Source organism: Myotis yumanensis, unplaced genomic scaffold (assembly GCF_028538775.1).
Source record: "Myotis yumanensis isolate MYYU_CA2020_CCGP unplaced genomic scaffold, mMyoYum1.0.hap1 SCAF_16, whole genome shotgun sequence".
Taxonomy (NCBI): domain Eukaryota; kingdom Metazoa; phylum Chordata; class Mammalia; order Chiroptera; family Vespertilionidae; genus Myotis; species Myotis yumanensis.
Genome location: NW_027223767.1, coordinates 27,390,635 through 27,411,071, shown reverse-complemented (window position 1 = coordinate 27,411,071; position 20,437 = coordinate 27,390,635). Strand labels below are relative to the sequence as shown.

General features: G+C 42.0%; 1 protein-coding gene across 1 annotated transcript in view; it reads right to left on the bottom strand.

Moving 5' to 3' along the window:
* ANKFN1 (ankyrin repeat and fibronectin type III domain containing 1) overlaps window positions 1–20,437 on the bottom strand; it is a 286,284-nt gene that overhangs the window by 116,654 nt on the left and 149,193 nt on the right. Inside the window, exons 6-7 of the mRNA XM_070394069.1 lie at window positions 9,096–9,290; window positions 7,284–7,397 (exon numbers count right to left, since the gene is read on the bottom strand). Of these exons, the coding sequence (XP_070250170.1) occupies window positions 7,284–7,397; window positions 9,096–9,290 (309 nt within the window). The remainder of the gene's footprint in view (window positions 1–7,283; window positions 7,398–9,095; window positions 9,291–20,437) is intronic.

Here is a 20,437-nt window from a genome sequence, read left to right as displayed (position 1 = left end):
CTTTAGCAGCCATCAACAGTGAGGCAAGACCCACCAACAAAGGGATTCTTAGAAAGCTCAGACGATGGTTAGCCTTTTTTTTCTTTAGCAATATAATATTTTTAAATTAGGATATGTACATTGTCTTTTTAGACATAATGCTCTTGCACACTTAATAGACTCTAGCATAGTATAAACTTGACTTTTATATGTACTGGGAGACCAAAAAATTTGGGTGACTTGCTTTATTGTGATAGTATTTCCTTTATTGCAGTGGTCTAGTACTGAACCTGTAATGTCTCCAAGGGTTAAAACATCATTTAATAAGGAAAAAAAGTGAGAAAACTGCCCTAGCTGGTGTGCTCACTGGTTAGAGCAGCCGTGGGCAAACTACGGCCCGCGGGCCGGATCCGGCCCGTTTGAAATGAATAAAACTAAAAAAAAAAAAAAAAAGACCGTACCCTTTTATGTAATGATGTTTTATATTAGTTCACACAAGCACTCCATCAATGCTTTTGTTCCAGCCCTCCGGTCCAGTTTAAGAACCCACTGTGGCCCTTGAGTCAAAAAGTTTGCCCACCCCTGGGTTAGAGCATTGGCTTGCACACTAGAGTTTGTTTTGGGTCAAGGGTACGTACCTGGGTTGCAGGTTCGATCCTTGGCCCCAGTTTGGGTGTGTGCTGGAGGCAACCAATCGATGTGTCTCTCTCACATCAATGTTTCTCTATCTCTTCTTTCATTCTCCCTCCCCCACTTCCACTCTCTTTTTAAAAAAAATCAATGGAAAAAATATCCTTGGGTGAGGATTAACCACACCAAAAAAGTAAAACAATCTATGCTCATGAGTAGAAAAATCTCTCTCTATAAAAGCCTAAGCAACCATTATGACTGGTCAACCAGTCACTATGATGAGCACTGACCACCAGGGGACAGACACTCAATGCAGGACCTGCCCCCTGGTGGTCAGTGTACTCCCACAGCCAACCTCCCGCAGCCCGCCAACCTCCCATGGCCTTCCCCCCCCCCCCCCCCCCCAGCTAGTGGTCCCAGATCACCCCAATTGCCCAATTGGAACCTCCTGTGGCCCCTTCCCCCCAGCTGGCTGGCCAACCTCCCAAGGCCCTTCGCCCTGGCTGGCTGGCACCCCCATTGCCCCAACAGCCAACCTCTCACGGTCCCTCTTCTCTGCTGACCAGCTCCCCCTATAGGCCCCGATTGGGGGACTGGCCTGCCAACCTCCCAGGGTCCCTCCCCCTGCTGACTGGCCCCCCGATAGGCCTCGATCACCAGCCAGACTGAGGGACCCCATGCATGCATGAATTTCTACACTGGGCCTCTAGTGATTAAATAATTATGGTACCTCTATCTAGGGAGTAAGAATACTATGCAAATATTAAAAAGAGTGAAGAGTAAACACTGTACATGGAATTATTGAGTTGAAAAAAATCTAGTCATAGGATTAGATAAACAATGTGATAATATTCATATTAGAGTTCACACAAACAAAGCTGTACTTTCATATGCATATACATATATGTGTACATGCATCAAGAAAGGATTTGTAAGGAAAGACATAAACTCATAACAGAAATGAACTTGGTGGTTAGGGATGTGACATTGGGGGAAGGGTAAATCTTGACCTTTTCTTTTATATAGCCCTATACTGTATTATTTGGGGGTTAAATTTTTTCTCTAAATGAAGAATATGCAAAAAAAAAAAAAAGCTGTGTTTTACAACATATCTTATTGGTGAAAGGTTTTAAGGTGGTTCACAAGATGGGAAGAGAGGTGGGGAAGGGCACCATTCAACCAAGGTACTCAGATTCACTGGAGCACTTAATTGAAGCCTATCAAAATTGGCAAACCCCAAAATGGGACTACTTAAGGGCACACTCTTAAAAACTAGAAAATCATTTATCCTATGGATAGAAAACAGATGCTGTACTGCACCTGTTATAGGATACTGTTCTACCCACCCTGCAAAGAGCAGCAACATCACTTTTGAAAGTGTTTTCTACTTTGGGCCTGCAGAGAAAAGACATATCCTCAGCCACTGAGAGTATCAGGCAGGTTACCCAAGGCAGTGAGGAGAAAATGCGGAACAAAGTTCTGGCAATTGTCCAAAGCATCTGAAGTAGCTCTAGCTGTACTCTGCAAACTATGAAAATTGGTAAGATGGGACCAAAGAATGCAAGCGCTCTTTGAATCTAAGAAGAAACATCCAGAAAACAGACAGTTGTCCTCTTCGCCCTGTTTCCTTGCATTCAGAGGAGCTGCAGGCAGAAAAATCCTGTGGGTTTCACTCAAAATTGTTTCCTGGGTTTTAAGCTGAAATTGACAGCTCTCGTGTCCAGGTAGTGATGGCAATGGGCCTGGCCCCCACGATTTGAAAGAGGTTTATAAAGAGATGCTCTTAAAAAGATTTCTAGATATCAGCAAACTTAAAAAAAACCAGCATGTTGATGCGTTGAGTGTCAACAAGTGAGAAACAGAAGCATCAGATCTTCCTTCAAACACTGGCTTAAGCACGAAGGGGGAAAACATCCAGTTATCAAAATAGGCTTGAGGTTTTTTGCTGAGACCAGAAATTCTGGGGAGCAGTGTGAGATGTTTTTGCCAAACCTTAAATACTGCAGGGGTAAGCTTTCCCTCTAACCAATTAGATCAGCGGTTCTCAACCTGTGGGTCGCGACCCCTTTGGCGGTTGAATGACCCTTTCACAGGGGTCGCCTAAGATCATCCTGCATATCAGATATTTACATTACGATTCATAACAGTAGCAACATTACAGTTATGAAGTAGCAACGAAAATACTTTTATGGTTGGGTCACAACATGAGGAACTGTATTTAAAGGGCCAGAAGGTTGAGAACCACTGAATGAGATAATTGCCTTTTCATTCTGTGGATTTCTCATTGTTTCTTCTTCTTCTTTTTCTTTTTAAAGCAAACAAAATAATTAGCCTTGTCTCAGGATAATTTTGCTGATATTTCCATAATGAAATAATTACTTCAGCCCTGAATTAAACACTGTCCTTCCCTGGGTACAGTAGGCCACCAGCTGTTTTAAATAACCCTTGAGAGGGTCAGGTTAAGGACTCAGTTTATGACCTTATAAATTAACATAAGGGAACCTACTCCATAATGCAACAGACAATCTATTTATAATGCTTAATTAATCTCCTGCAGTCACTAACAGAGCCCACTTGTGACCTTTCGTTTCAACCTCACCAAATGTAAGTCTCCTGAGATGAGAGGTGTTAATATGTGAATGCTGATAGAATTTGCTGGCATCGTGGCCAAGTATTAAAGAGCTGACAGTCTGGATAAATTAGCTCCTGATAGCTTACTAATCAAGTGGAAGAAGCAAATGTCAAGTTGGGCAGCACTGATGAAACCCTTCATCAAACCCTGAGTGGGAGAAATACAGAAAGAGGAAAATGGCCATGTCTGACACTGCTGGCCAAACTTTGAATTTCATGCAGACTTGGCAGATTAGACAACCAAGAGAAAGTGTCAGAATTGTTTCAAAAGATGGCTGTGGGAGGTCATTCTGGGTGGCTGCCTTTAGCTGTTGTTGCTACTACTCCCAGGCTGCGATTTTCAAACTGTGTGCTGCAACCATTTTTAAAACTTGCAATACCTGACTAATCAGAGTCACTGACCTTTTACCTTACATTGGAAAAAAAAAAAAAAAAAAGACAACAGCCCACACAATAGCTGTCTGGTGTGAATGAATCAAAATTATACCTTTTTTTTTTGTCAGATCTGCAAAGATATAATTTTTGGTGTGCCGCAGATTTTTAGTAATTAGTTTGTGTGCCATGAGCTGAGAAAGGTTGAAAATCACTGTCTTAGAATGATACAAAAAATCCAAAGTGAACCAATTCAATGCTGTCTTAAGGAAGGTCCTACAGACAGAGTGGAGTTATCTGGAAGTGCCTCAGAAGCTATAGGGTGTGGGGAGAGCAATATTTTTAGACATGGGAACAGGCCTGGGAAGAAGAAAGGAAATACATATGCCACTTGGACATTTCTTTGGCCCTAAGGGAGCAACAGTGACCTGACCACAGAAATTCTGCCTTGTGGTCTGGCATCTTGGAGTATGCGTGGAAGGCTTTGTCAGATTTTAGAACTGTCCAGGGTGTTTCTATGTGTCTTCATCATTCAGGGAACTAGATTTCTTTATGTCTACCACATTCAAGCGTCAATGTAAGAGATACATCTGGCGCTGCTGTGAGCCTTAGGCAGGTTCCTTAACCTCATTGCCTCCGTTTTCTCATCTGCAAAGTGAGAATCTTAACAACCTCATAGGGTTGTTGTGAAGATTAAATAGAATTAATACATATATAGGCTTTAAACAGTGCCTCACATATAGTAGGCACTATGTAAGCCTGGACTGTTTTCATGGTAGCATCTCTGTAGTATCTTTCTCTTCTGGGCTCTCCTTTCCTGGTGCTGCTGTAGCAGTCAGCTCAGACTGTTATGACCTCTTTCCAATACTTCATACATTGTATTGCCACTGAAATCGATCAGTCTCTGATCTTGTCTTTATCTTGTTCAGTGATCTGCAGAGTTCATTAAATAAAGTCCAAATGCCTTCATTTTGCTTTCTAGCCTCATCCCACTCTTACCTCCTGACCCTAGTTTCACACTCTAATCTCACATTTTACTGCACCTTGTCAGGAACCCTCCCCTCCCCTGAAACCATGCTATTTTCTATGCCTTATTCTCCTTCACTTGTCCTGGCATGTTTTCGCTTTTGTACCTGTGCTCACTGTTCTCTCCACTTGGGAGTTTATTTTCTGGTTCAAATCCTAGCCATACTTGAAAGCCAGGCCCAAATGCCACCTGCACCCTGGGTCCTTTCTGAGCTCCAATGATCTTTATTTATTACTAGAGGCCCGGTGCACAAAAATTTGTGCACTCGGAGGGGGGGGGGTCCCCTCAGCCCGGCCTGTGCCCTCTCGCAGTCTGAGGCCCCTCAGGAGATAACGACCTGCTGGCTTAGGCCTGCTCCTGGTTGGCAGAGGGCAGGCCCAATCCCTAGGTGCAGCCCCTGGTCGGGCTCAGAGCTGGGCTGATTGGGGAGTTGGGGCGCTGCCCCCTGTCATGCACAGAGCAGGGCGGATTGGGAGGTTGTGATGCCACCCTCAGTCACGCTCAGGGTGGGGCCGATTGGGGGGTTGGGGCACAGCCCCCTGTCACACTCAAGGCAGGGTCAATGGGGAGGTTGCGGCGCCACCCCGTCATGCACAGAGCAGGGCCAATCAGGGGGTTGGGGCGCTGCCCCCTGTCACGCACAGAGCAGGGCCCATCAGGGGGTTGGGGCTCCATAACCTGTCACGCACAGAGCAGGGCCAACCAGGGGGTTGGGTGCTGCCCCCTGTCATGCACAGAGCAGGGCCCATCAGGGGGTTGGGGAGCTCCCCCCTGTCACGCACAGAGTAGGGCCGATAGGGGAGTTAGGGCACCGCCCCCTGTCACACATAGAGCAGGGCAAATCAGGGGGTTGGGGCACTGCCCTCTATCACCCACAGAGCAGGGCCGATCAGGGGGTTGGGGCGCTGCCACTGTCACACTCAGGGCAGGGACGATGGGGAGGTTGTGGCTCTACCCTGTCACACACAGAGCAGGGCCTGTGGCAGGGGGGGGGGCGGGGGGGGGGGGGTTGGGATGCTGCACCCTGTCACACACAGAGCAGGGCCGATCAGGGGGTTGGGATGCCGCACCCTGTCACACACAGAGCTGCAGGGCGATCAGGGGGTTTGGGCGCTGCCCCCTGTCACGCTGTCCCGGTGCCAGGAGGCCTCGCGGCTCCACTGATCCCGGTGCTGGGAGGCATATTACCCTTTTACTATATAGGATAGAGGCCTGGGGGCCGGCTGATTTGCCCTGAAGGGTGTCCTGGATCAGGGTGGGGGTCCCCACTGGGGTGCCTGGCCAGCCTGGATGAGGGGATGATGGCTGTTTGCAGCTGGTCACACACCCTTCAGGGTGGGGGTCCCCACTGGGGTGCCTGGCCAGTCTGGTGAGGGGCTGAGGGCTGCTTTCAGGCTGGTGGTTGTTGACTGAAGCTCCCAACCGCTCCTTTTTTTTTCTCTTTTTTTAATTTTATTCTGGGCCAGCTTTAACTCTGGCTCTAGCTCTGAGGCGTCTGCTGGTTTGTTTGCGTTCTATAATCGAAACAATGTATAACTCCAGCTCTGAGATCCCGGAAAGCTTTCTGGGGTTTTGTTTAGCTTCTATATTTGTTAGAATGTTTCAAACTGCCAGCTCAGAGGTTGGCAAGTCAGGCGGGGAACATTGGAGTCTGCATTCCCTGGAGCAAGCAAGCCTCATGTTCGCTTCCAGCTGCCTGGCTGCCGGCCGCCATCTTGGCTGACAATTAATTTGCATATACTCACTGATTAGCCAATGAAAAGGGTAGCGGTCGTACGCTAATTACCATGTTTCTCTTTTATTAGTGTAGACTAGAGGCCCAGTGCACGAAATTCGTGTACTGGTAGCGTCACTAGCGGCTGCCAGCTGCCGGCCGGGTACTCCCTCCCTTCCTCTGGCTGCCTGCCGCCGCCGTTGGGGCCTCCCTCCCTTCCCCCCCGCCAGCCCCACCCCCTGGTCGAACTCTTGGGCAACTCCCAGTTGAGGGGACAATTTGCATACTATGCTTTTATTACATAGGATTGTTTTTTTTAGTCCTCAACCCTAGTTACCTGTCATTACAGCTATCAATTTATATGTCCCCTATTTAGTAAGTTCCACATCCCAGCCTCTAAGTGCCTTGGAGCCAGGCTCATTCTTTAGTACAGTGGTTCTCAACCTGTGGGTCGCAACCCCTTTGGCGGTCGAACGACCCTTTCACAGGGGTCGCCTAAGACCATCCTGCATATCAGATATTTACATTACGATTCATAACAGTAGCAACATTACAGTTATGAAGTAGCAACGAAAATAATTTTATGGTTGGGTCACAATATGAGGAACTGTATTTAAAGGGCCAGAAGGTTGAGAACCACTGCTTTAGTATGTCCTCCTCAGTCCTGTCCCCAGCCCTATGCTATGCACAGAGCAGGTCCTCTGCAAACAGAATTGGAATATTAATTGAGAATCCTGGAATGACAGCTTGGTCTTTCTGTGACGTATTCTCAGTTACCTTATTGTTCTGTATGTGGAAATATTTCAACTCTACATGGAATGAATAAAACAGCCCATCAGCAGGAAAACAAACACAAAATGCACAACTGATCCTCAAACAATGGATTGTTTTTTTAAGAAGGAGTAATGAAAAACTATCTGAGTTCAATACCTTTATATCTGGTCACTACAGCTGCATTGACACTAAGAGGCTCTTGGAAGCTGACGGTGAGTGATGTGCTGCTGGTTACCATGAGGCAGACATTGGTTGGCACCTCGGGGGCTCCTGGGACAGAAGGAAAAACACAAGGATCTTAACATAACAAATCCTTTTCAATGTTCTCGCCTCTTCAAAGGATACCCAGAAACACACACTATGGAAACATTTGTTTTGTAGAGCCTAATAGCTTTTGCTTTTGAACATTTTCATTAGAAGTCTCAATGGCCTTTATTTGTTGCCATCTTGGTCTTATTTGATCATTAAAACATCATTTGAAGGGGTAAATAATACCAGTTAAGCCTTCCCAAAGTATCCTGGAAACATAATAGGAGGTTAGCTGGACCAGCGAAGAGGAGGCTAGAAAGTGTTAGCAGGAACTATTATATTGCATTAAGTACTTTTGTGTAAATCATCTCAGGGGAGACTTTTTGCAACCCTGTTGGTAGAAAGGGCAAGTAACAGCATTCCATTCTCTTTGGGTGAGGAAGCTGCAGCCCAAAGAGGCCAAATGACTTGTTCAAGGACATATGGCTTTGGATGACCAATTCTGGACTCTTCCCAACATGGGATGTTAACTCACCTTGCTCTCATTGTGCCTGCTATTACACAGTAGTATTTTATTAGGAAAGAATTCACATGCAAATGTCATGTCTACTAATAGATTTCTTATGGTGTTAGGTATTTCTTCTAGGTGTTTTGTGATTTAGAAAATTAAAAATTGGTATCAAGTCTAAAAATATGATTTCTTCTAATATTAATTTGTCCTGAATGAAGCACAATAGCAAGTGCATTTATTAAAACAATGGCTGGATTTTTTTTTTTAAAGAGCAAACATATCAGCATTGCTTAAGAGATTGTTAATAATAAAAGCAACCTTTCATTCATGTCAGTTATTTGCTTCAAGAGAAAGGAGTAGGCCTAGTTTGGGGCTTAGTATTCAGTACTACTACAGAAAACAAGACTTACTGCTTTGTTTTTATCACAGCTAAGGTTACTGGAGCAGAGGCAGATAATTTCCACACTAATGAACTGACCTTTTCCTTATATTTAAATTTTCAATATAATTCTAATATTTTTGCTGTTTGAATAAGATTTTCTTTTGGAATTAAAATTTAATATTTCACAAGTTTGAGTTTGAATTACATACATATTCTTTTATATCAGAGGCTGCAGTAAGCAGTACCTTCCAGTGCTAGTATAATCCAGAAACAAGACTTGTTTAAACTAACAAAAAGGACTGGTAATAGAGAATGGACGTGCAGACAAAAGCATAATTCATGGGTTGATTGCCTGTCCTCTGCAGCCTGTATTCACTGAAGGTCAGTTTACATAAGCTCTATATAAAAAATGCAGTAGAGAGTCGAAAACAACTTACACTTGAGCCCGAAGCAGAAACTGGACAAATAGGCAAACAAATATTTTTCCACCTCTGCATCCCAAAATATAGTCACTTAGGGCATCAGACCATCCAGGTCATTAGGCATTAGGGCGTAACGGGTGGAAAGTGCTAGATGAGTGTGACATGGTGGAGGGAGGCCAGCAGCACTGAAGCCTCATGGCTGTGGCCAGAGAACCTATCAGGAGCCAGAAAATCAAGTAAGACAAAAGATCCTTTTACAGTCTCCCAGAACCCTTGCTCCAAACAGGCCGACAACGGCCATCCATGACCCTGTAGTGTTACAGAAAAATTAGTAAAGGAAGGCCTGGCTGTCTCAAACAAAGGTTTGGTCCAGTTAAACGTAGAGGGCCTCTGCTTATACTCACTGGCATGTTCGAAGCCTGTTTTCATGCGTCTGTAGAGCCGGTACCTCCACTCCCAAGCTTTCAGCTGTTTCTCTTTCTCTGTGTTGTCCAGACTGAATCCTTCGTTCTCCACCTGAATAGACAGTTCACTCACCCTCTCCTGGGCTTCCTGCACCAGTGTGTTGAGGTGCATGGCTCGACTTTCCAGGCTGACAACTAAACAGAAAGAAATGGGTGATGCCTTTTTCTTGCTGGGAAAACGCTGCTTCACTGGCAAGAGATCTGAGAGTCCACTATAGGTTTTAAAAAATGCCCGGCGGAAGTGGGATCCATATTCGTTACTAATGTTTTGTTACGATAAGGTCTAATTAGTGACATTTACAAGTAGATTAAATGGTAAATCCATCCATTTAAGATATTCCCATTGCCCTCTGGCCCTCTTGTGACACACACCCCATACAACTGCTTAGCAGTTAATTAGAATTCCACTGTCAAGTGCCCACGAGGACCGCTTCTCATCCAGATTGCACACGTTTCCATGCTCTTCGGAGGACAAACACTTAGGAGCTAAAGCTCTGCAGGGCCAGGACGGCCCTAGGAAAAGTCATTGATGAGGGAAGCTACATTCTGCCAGAGTTGTTTGTTCTTTATTTTTTTAGAACTTGATTCAGATTTTTTGCTCTTATCACTTTCTGCCCAGCCCATAGACATTTTTGTATGTGTATCCTAGTGGCATAATTCTGTTAGTATTAGTCAATTTATTTATTGCTAACAAAGTGTTCTGCTGCTGCCACAATAGGTCTAGTGCAGCGGTTCTCAACCTGTGGGTCGCGACACCTTTGGGGGTCAAATGACCCTTTCACAGGGGTCGCCTAAGACCATCGGAAAACACATATATAATTACATGTTGTTTTTGTGATTAATCACTATGCTTTAATTATGTTCAATTTGTAAATGAAATTGGGGGTCACCACAACATGAACTGTATTAAAGGGTCACGGGATTAGGAAGGTTGAGAACCACTGCTCTAGTGAATTCTGATAGCTGACTTGAGTGTGATCAGACATTGATCTTTGATTGTGATCTGATTGTAGGTATGGTCTCTGGAGATGCCCATGCCCAAGAGAGAAAGCTGTCCTAGCTCTTCTTGCTGAGAGAACTTAAACAGCTTGATATTTCTGTTTTACTCAATGCATGATAGTCTTTATTTGATTCATATCATGTTGTTGACCCAGTCTGCTCTCATGTGAGTGAATATTCATGTTCATGATGTTTCACATTCTATGTCAGGCTAGGAGGCTGCTTCTTATGGTGGCTCTCCTGCATGTGAGGGTCTGCCTAGTTGGTCACTTCTGATCTGGGCATGTGGTAGGGGATCAGATCATGAAACAGATCAAAATCAAGTTTGGCAGTTCTGTTACCCACTCATCAAACACTCTCTGTGACCAAAACAATATTTTCCCCCAGGTGGGTGGGGAAGAAATCCAACTATTTCATTCTTCTAATGAAGGGGGAAAATATGATGAAGATAACTCAAGTGAAAATTTGTTAGGTGTATTTTGAAATGGAAATTAGGTGGTTATATATTCATATTCTCTGTGTTCATAGGCATGTTTGCATTAATTACAGGAAATGAATACTAATTTATTATTGCCCCTGCTCACTATCAGTCTAAATTTATTTACCGATGAGGTCAATGAAAAATGAGTTGAGTCTTTTTTTCCTTTTTCTTTCTTCTTTCTTTTTAACATTACTATTTAGAACACTTGGGACTGTGTTTTGCTGTAGATTTGTCATGGTTAATGAATGTTGCTGTAGCAGTCAATCATGTACTCTAAATACTGTCACGCTTTTTTTTTTAAAGCCTCAGTCATGAGCCATGACAGAAAAATAAACAAATAAATATAAAGCTAAAAAACTCTTTCACTGAGCAGCTACCCTATGCAGAATCCCCCGGGAAGGCTAAAGGAGGCCAGAATAAATGATAATATAAGTGCTGTGGACCTAGGGAAGCAATGATGGGGTATGAACAGGAGGTTCTGGAGAAAAAAAATACACATATACACATGCGGGCGCATACTCCAGTGGAAAAATTGGCAATATTAGTGGCCTCAAGGTGCAATTTCCTGGAGCAGTGAGATTGACAAGTCAGTACTAAATGCTGTTAATTTAACTAACTTCAGATTAATGGTAGAGTCTGCTATGACTGAAGCCCTCAAACACAGTCTCATTATAGCCTTGCTGGGAAGGTCCTAAATATAGGCATTGACAGTTTAAAACAAATTCGTATACATTTGTGTATTTTTAGACATAGGTTAGGCGTCAGAGTTTGTGTCACAGTTTTCAGGTTGATTAATTGACCCAGTAACTGCACCCTCTACCCAATCCCCCCTCCTTCTTTCACTCCAAATTATAGAGAAAATGGGGGAATTGTCCTTGCTAAGTCATTCAGTGAGCTTTTTATTGTAAGCCTGATGTTTGAATTGCATGCATGCGTCAACACTTGGGTGATAGACACATGATTTATAAAAATAAATTTTTCTAATACTATAAAATCCCCCCTATTAATTTTTATATTCACAACAGTTATTACGGGTGTGAATTCCAGGTGGCATTTCAGATGGACAGCTTCTCTTGAGCTGTGCTTGGCTCCCCTGACATTTTTCCTGCTTTCCCTAGTACAACACGCTTTGTTTCCAGACTTTCCCTCTCCTCCCAGGTTGTAGACATGATGTTATTTTACTTATAGGGGTAAAGGGATTCTATATCTTCAAGATAAAGCACTTTGCCTTTTCATAGACTAACAAGGGAGATGCATATAATTTGATGACTAAGTAAGTTTTCCAAGCCCATATAGATCCCCGTGCTTCTTTCTCAAACTGGGGTACCTAAACCACAGCCTGATGCCCCAGAATGAATAGGCACATCTTCCTGGATCACCAAATTTCCTGTGTAGATTTTGGTGAAAACACATTATTTATAAATTAAAATGAACACTTTTGTTATGGAGAAGAGGAAAAATTTCCCCCAAAATTGAAGATTTTTTTTTTTAAGGGAAACTTTATAGAAGCTCCCCCGCCCCAGGCTAAATCTCCAGGTGCCCCTGAGAATATGCACATTTGCCTCTGTTAGAGGTAATCCCATGCATGAGTGGGAGAGGCACTGACTGAGCCAGTGGTTTCACCAAGCAAACCTTCCCCCCCACCCCCATGGACTTTTTAATGGCTTAATAAAACACTCTCTTTTGAAAGATTTTCTTTATTGACTACCAAATCAGCTGACTCATAAATTAATCATCTTCTCCCTATTATTAATGAGCTATATAACTGCCAATAGAAGCATCTGTTCAGTAGGAGATAACCAACCTAACAAACTGGGTTAATACATTTTAAGCAAAAGTAAGTAAAAGTGATAATTATCTTAGACTGTGTAGTTTTATCTTAAGTAATGATGTGGTAGGTTAGGCATATGATCCTGCTGGGAATCGCATTCCTGTTTCTGCCTCCTCAGGATGAGAACCTTTGCAACACCCTTATTTTAAGGTGAAGAAACTTAGACCCAGGGAGGTGGAATGATTATCCAAGATTTTCTTAAAAACCTTAAAAACTCAGTGAACTTCCTCTAAACCAAATGGAATGCAAATTAATCTATTATTTATGTATTGCCATTTTCTAACAGCTACCTGTTTGTCATGAGATTGGTGAATTCATTTTGATTGGTTGGTTGACATAGAAACTAGAAAGGCTGTGTCTATTTTATGATTGATTTTCCTGCCCATCCACTTCTCTTATTCTTGGATCCATTCTCCCTTTGCTTCCACCCTCTGAATATTTCCCCCTTGAGTCCAGAGCTCCTGGATCTGTTTGCAAGCTTGGGCCTTTTCTCTCTTACTTCTGTAGATCCCTTCTCCAGCCAAGCAGCTACCCCTCTGCACTGCCATAGCCAGCACAATAGAGGGTCTGTGAGTGTGCCGGGAGCAGTCCGGCTGGGGCAGGACCACTTGGCGGCTCCTGAAATAGGCTCCTTGCTATTGTGGTGTTTAATTATCAACAGCATTTCTACCACCCAGTGTTTCTGAGTATTTGTTATAAGACCTGCCCAGCTAATTAACTACCGGGTAGGCGTAGGGGGAGGGGCAGGCACTTGGTGTTCAAAGAATACAATTACGGTTACTGTTTAAACCCTGAGATAAATAGTGATCAAACACCATCAGAATCTAAACTACAGATTACTAACTACTTCTTCGCCTTACTAGTTCTTAATTTCGCCCTTGCCCTGCAATTCGTAAATTTGGGCCTGATTGATAATTGCTTAAAAGCTTGAAAATATAATGAGGGTAAAATGTAATTTTTTTTTTAGGTATGAAGGTGAATATATTTAAAAAAATTTTTTTTCAATTAGTTTACATTCAGTGTTGTTCTGTATTAGTTCCAGGTTCACAGCATAGTGGTTAGATAATCATGTATCTTACAAAGTGGTTCCCCGATATTTCTAGAACCCACCTGCCACCATATATAGTTATTACAATACTAGAGGCCCGGTGCATGAAATTTGTGTGCTGGGCAGGGGGCGGGGGTCCCCTCATCCCGGCCTGTGCCCTCTCACAGTCCAGGAGCCCTCAGGGGATGTCCGACTGATGACTTAATTCCCATTCCGCCTGAGGCATCAGTGGAACATCCTTAGTGCTGCTCCAGAGGCGGGAGAGGCTCCCACCATTGCCGCTGTGCTCGCCAGCAGTGAGCATGGCTTCTGGGAGCACACTGACCACCAGGAGGCAGCTCCTGTGTTGAGCGTCTGCCCCCTGGTGGTCAGTGCACATCATAGCGACCGGTCGTTCCGCCATTCAGTTGATTTGCATGTTAGCCTTTTATTATATAGGATTATTGACTATATTCTCTATGCAGTACTTTACATCCCCGTGACTATTTTGTGACTACCAATTTGTACTACTTAATCCCTTCATCTCTTTCACCTATCATCCCTAATCCCCCTCCCATCTGGCAACCATTAGTGTGTTCTCTGTATTTGAGTCTGTTTCTGTTTTGTTTATTTTTTTCTTTAGATTTCACGTATAAGTGAAATCATATGGAATTTATCTTTCTCTGTCTTACTTAGCATAACAATCCTCTAGGTCCATCCATGTTTCACAAATGGTAAGATTTCATTCTCTTTTTTTTGGCCAAATAATATTCCATTGTATATATGTACCACATCTTCTTTATCCAATCTTCTATCATTCACTGTAATGTTATTTACAATAACCAAGATATGGAGACAACCTAATTACTCACTAATTTTAATTTTTTAATTGAGACTTTTAGGGAACAATTCATTTGGCTTGCTTGAAAAAAAAAAAAAAAAGAATACATTTGCCCATTACTAATGATATGCCATCTTTCAATTTAGCACTAACTTTTCTATTGTTATTAGCATTTTCCTTGTTTTTATTGTTCTAAGACAAGCATTTGGTCTAGTGCTCAAAGGATCCTTATAACCAGCTTTAGGTGCTTTTTCCTATAGTCCCTTGGCCCTATATGATTTCCTTTGTGAGGAGACGTCATCAAGGTAGCCCAGTCCTTTTCACTTTTAATATTAACTTAAAGAGTTTAGTTTAAAGAGTTTCCTTATCCTGAGCTGGTTATAAAAGGCTGTAGGGACCCTATACCACTGCTCCTTATGAATGTATGACCCTAACCAGTTATGGAGCCCATGTCTTATCACTAAAAGTGGCATAATAATGGTACCCCTCTCATAAATTGTGATAATTTACAGAAAAGAATCAATTAGTAGAGGCTTGTATTGTTGTTATTATACCCATTGGTATATGTTATGTTTTTTTAGAGGCACACAAAAATAAATACTTGTTTTTATAAAATAGCTTTATGTTCTTACATTAAAAAGAACCCCCTCTTTATGCAGATAAAAATTTTCTGTTCCAGTTACCATTCAGAAATATGTTATGTACTAAGTGGTATCAGTTTCAACCCTATCTGTTGTTTCAAAGGATAAAACAAGGTTACTTAGGTATAAATCTTGCATTGTAAGCCAGTATCCTCTGGGCAAACAAGAATAGACAGTTAATAAAATTTACCTTTGCTGATCATAAGTGACAACCTTCTAACAACCTCACAGCTGACTTATTTTCAGGTAGGAACATCAAAAGAAAGAATATAGAGGTAATCCAATAATTGAACATCTTTAAATTCAAACATTCTCATCCCATAAGTTTTAGTTTACCCATTTTGCTAAGGTTCAGGACTCAAAATTCATTTTGGCTTTACTTATTTTCAGGTTTTCCCAAGGACTTTGAGAGTGGTTCCAAAAATGTTTTACAGATTTGAAGGTGAAAATTTTCATTTTAATTACCATAGAACTTTCTTCTCTTAGAACTCATTATACTCTGGACATGAGGTCTGGAGTGTTTTTCTGTGCTACTTTCCATCAGAATGTATATTCACAAAGTCCATATTATATAGTTTAGGTTGCAATTGTAGTTCTTTAAGAAGCCAGGGCCAATGACACAGAGAGGGACTCCTGCCAGGTATCCCAAGAGGCAAATGGACATTTTCTCTAAAACAAACACAGAAAACACTTGAAGAACTTATTTAGGAAATACAAAGCATATTACTCAATAATGTTCATAGGGAGCTTAAGTATGAAAGACGATAATTATATGTTCTAATTTTTTAGTGCTACCTGATAGAAATATAGTGTGAGCCATATTCCTTTTAATTTTCTAATAGTGACATTAAAAAACAAAAGGAAATAGATGAAATTATTCTTACTATGTTTTAGTTAACTCAATAGAGCGAAAGTATTAATTTAACATGTAATCAATATAAAATTATTAATGAGATATATTCAGTGTAAAATTTACATTTAGAACATGTTTTGGACTAGATACATTTCAAGTACTCAGTAGTTATAGTGGCTAGTAGCTCTTGTGTTGGCCAGTGTAGTTTTGGAACATAAAATTCTATAAACTTTAAAAAGTGCTTTTTTATTGAGCAATGTTTTCATAGCACAAACTATACAACAGATAGATAAAATATTTAAATACTAGAAACTCTAGTGTTTATTGTTTTTGTTTTTTTGAGAGTTATACTGGCTTCCAGTGTTTTTGACCATTTATAATGTGCCAGGGAAATGTTTTAAAGCTATTATTACATTTAATTCTCAACAATCCTAGATAGGTAGTGGGGTATCCAGTTTCCAAGAGGGCCTAAAAAATCTTTGTCTCCTGGTGTTCACATGCTCCTACATTGTACCAGGGTTGGTCTGTGTGGTCAACAAGATTAAGGAGAAATGAAAATTGATCATTTTTGAGGTTAAGTTATAAAAGACACTGTTGCTTCCATTTTGGTGTCTCTCTCTCCAGTCATTTGCTCTGTGGGAAGCCAGCTGCCATGTCAGAGAGCAGCTTTATGTACAAAGGAACACAAGTCTCTTGTCAACAGTCACTCTGAGTAAACGTGGAAATGGGTCCTCTAGATCAGCAGTCGCCAACCGGTGGTCCAAAAGGTTAGAGGCCGCTGCTCTAGATTAATCAAGCCTCTAGAGCAGTGGTTCTCAACCTTCCTAATGCCGCGACCCTTTAATACAGTTCCTCATGTTGTGGTGACCCCCAACCATAAAATTATTTTTGTTGCTACTTCATAACTGTAATTTTGCTACTGTTATGAATTGTAATGTAAATATCTGATATGCAGGATGTATTTTCATTGTTACAAACTGAACATAATTAAAGCATAGTGATTAATCACAAAAACAATATGTAATTATATATGGGTTTTCCGATGGTCTTAGGCAACCCTTGTGAAAGGGTCGTTCGACCCCCATAGGGGTCGCGACCCACAGGTTGAGAACCGCTGCTCTAGAGGATAGGAATGATTATTTTGCAGGAATTAAGGATGGGAACCTAGACTGTGAGTGTGTGCATATACACACACATATGGTCAAAGATATTTTCTAACTTTATATTTTACTTTGTGACGAGGAGAATATATTCTGTATATATTTAGAAGTGAAAAGCAAAAGCATGAAAAGACAATTTAAGAGCAGGTAACTATAGCTCAAGCTGTGGCCACCTGATGTCTAAATAATTATTTGGAAATATAAAGATCAATTCACTTCATATTCAGTGAAATCATTGCCTTAAATATAAATAATATATTCACACCCTTAACTAGAAGTAGCCTTGGGATTCATTCAATTAAACACATTTATTGAGTGCCTACTGTTTGCTAGGGATATTGTAATGAATGAGATAATTTCTGCTCATGTGGAATTTACATTTTAATGAAGGAGAGAGAAAATATCAAATAAAAACATAGACATAAGTGCTATGCAGAAAATTAAAATAAAATGTGATTAAATAAAAATGAAAATAAAATGACTTTAGCCTTTAGACTTGGTGGTCAGAGAAAGCTTCTCATACTAGAGGCCCGGTGCACGAAATTTGTGCACTCGGGGAGCGTCCCTCAGCCTGGCCTGTGCCCTCTCGTAGTCCAGGAGTCCTCGGGGGATGTCTGACTGATGGCTTAGGCCAGCTCCCCGTCTAAGCTGGCAGTCAGACATCCTTAGCACTGCCGCGGAGGCGGGAGAGGCTCCCACCACTACGTTGCACTTGCCAGTCATGAGACCAGCTTCTGGCTAAGCAGCGCTCCCCCTGTGGGAGCACATTGACCACCAGGGGGCAGCTCCTGCATTGAGTGGGATTGGGCCGAAACAGGCTCTCCGACATCCCCCGAGGGGTCCCGGATTGCAACAGGGCGCAGGCCAGGCCGAGGGACCCCACCGGTGCACAATTGGGGCTGGGAAGGGTCTGCAGGAGGGCTCCAGGGCATGTCTGGCCTATCTCAATCCTGGTCATCCAGACCCCAGCAGCAAGCTAACGTACCGGTCAGAATGTCTGCCCCCTGGTGGTCAGTGCATGTCATAGCGAGCAGTTGAGCAGCCTTAGCATATCAATAGCATATTACACTTTGGTTGAACAGACAACTGGACACTTAGCATATTAGGCTTTTATTATATAGGATATTTAGCCATGGAGTCCGTACCAAGAGATTATATGCTATGTTCTGCTTGATCCTATCAAATTAACTGTCCACATATTTTAATGAAGCAGGTAAAAATATCTTAGGACTCATTCTAGAGATGTGCCTAAGGCTAGTTTTTTACATATTCTTAATGGTTGCAAATCTTTGTCCTTTGAGGGTGGATTTGATTTCAGGAAAACTCTAAATCTAGTCTGGTGAACATGGAGGGTGATGACGTTGGGCAGTGCTGTTTTGGAACAAAAATCAGGTGTGACTCTAAGCAACGAGTCAGATTTTCTCATAAACTGGCTCTAAGGACAAATCCAAACGTGTTCAGAGCAATGGCAGCACTGTTGGAGCAAGTGTGGGGTCTCCCATGAGGACCATGTTAAAGGATAACATTCGTTTGGGTTGTAGACTTTCTGGTGTGTTTGTTTACATAAAGCCGGCCTCATTAGTTTATAGTCACACCTCTTAGACGTGCCCTGAACCAGTCCCAGCACCAGCACGAACCCCCAACTACCACAGAAACGAGGGGTGCATCCTGACAAGTCTGCCAAAATTGTAACACTGGTGTCTGTGTCCTACTCAAATGACAGTTACTATGCAGTTGCATTTTATGAAGTAACTGAACATAACTCATTCTGGGAGACATTTCCTAGTCCCATTTACAGTATCCAAGAGAAAGCAAGAGAGAGGAGTTCACAAAGAAATGCAGAGAGAGGGGAGATGGTTTGAAGAGGAGGGAGAATGCTACCCTAGGAAAGGGCAGAAAGACTAAGAGTGAGGAGCATTCCACCATTCTTACCTTCATATTATTATACTGTGTAAAAAGAAAGATAATCAGGCTACATCTACAACCAAATTCTACAACAGGTACCCCAAATATAAATTACTGGAAAACTTAAAGGTTTTTTCCATACATTTATGAATATCACACACACAGGATTATTTGTGTGTATGTGCTAAAATTTGATACCTGTACTTCCCAGCAGCATAAGAAAGGGCTTAAAATTACAACTGAAAATTACAATTGAAAATTTCTAAGTACCTACTATGTGCCAGATACTGGGATTAAAAGGCGAGACAAAATCCATGTGAGTGATGGGATTTGCACATGGTAGATATGCAAAAACAACACCTGGCTTCGTTATGATTATTTACAGAGCCTAAATGATGCCAAATAAATAGCCTCAGAAAGGCTAGGACCTCGATGATTCAGTAAATTCCTCTGGAGACTGTTGGACTGTGATTTGATGGTATGAGTTAGTGAGGATAAGGGAGGGTTTATGACTAGGGACTTTGCCATGCAGAGACAAGTCTTTCTCAGATACCACTGTTCAGTTGAACATGAGTAGTCATGGACACTGGAACACTGAATGGATGAACTATCAAAGGCATAGCCTCCAGGTATCCTGAAGTATCTCTGTACATCAGCTTTCCTAACTTCAGTCCTTTCAGATTCTGTTTCCTGAACTCGGCACACCAGTCTTAGAGGAAGTACTTGGGATGCTATTATAATAGTGACTGAAGTTTCCTTCTAGAAGGTATGAGTATTACTTTGTGCTGCTTGCCTAAAGGTGAGAGGAACAGAAAAAAGTCGCTAAGATAGTAGAGTCATCTAATGAGCAGGTGGGAGTTCTGAATACATTTAACCTTTGCAGTGTACAAGTTTGGGTGGCCACTCTGGGACTTGCCCTGTGAATAAGAAAATGTACATGGTTGAGTTTCAAGCTGTGTTTATAGTTCTATGACTGAGGAACTAAAGACTGTAAGACAGGGCCACACCAATGGTTAGGAGTTAAGTCCCTAAACTCCTCTGTGTCCTTGTGATTCCTGTTACAAAATGGGAGAATTACAGAGGACTTTCTTCTGAGTTGTGCTGGATTCTAGATTGGCATAGTAGAAAGAGTACTGGGCTAGTTTTCAGAAGGGAACACACAGGGGGAGAAGACAGAAAATTAACCCTATTAGAAACCCTGCATTCTGCTTTGAAATACTTGACAAGCATTAGTAGAGGAACAGATGGAGAATCAGGGAAGGAAGGAATTGAGCATCTGTGGTGTGATAGAAAGAGTGCTAATGCTTTTCCACAAATACCAAAGAATTGAATACTCAAGACCTGGGTTCAAATCATGCCTTCACCACTTATTAGTTTTGTAGCATTGGGTGAATTATTTGACTTATTCCAATTTTCTCATTGAAATGGGAGTTAGTTTCCTCATTTTAGCTCATTGGCTAAAATGAGGAAACTACCATCTCACAAGCCAGCGAAAACATTGTTGAAATATGTAAAACACTCTAGGAACTTAAGACTTCATTGTT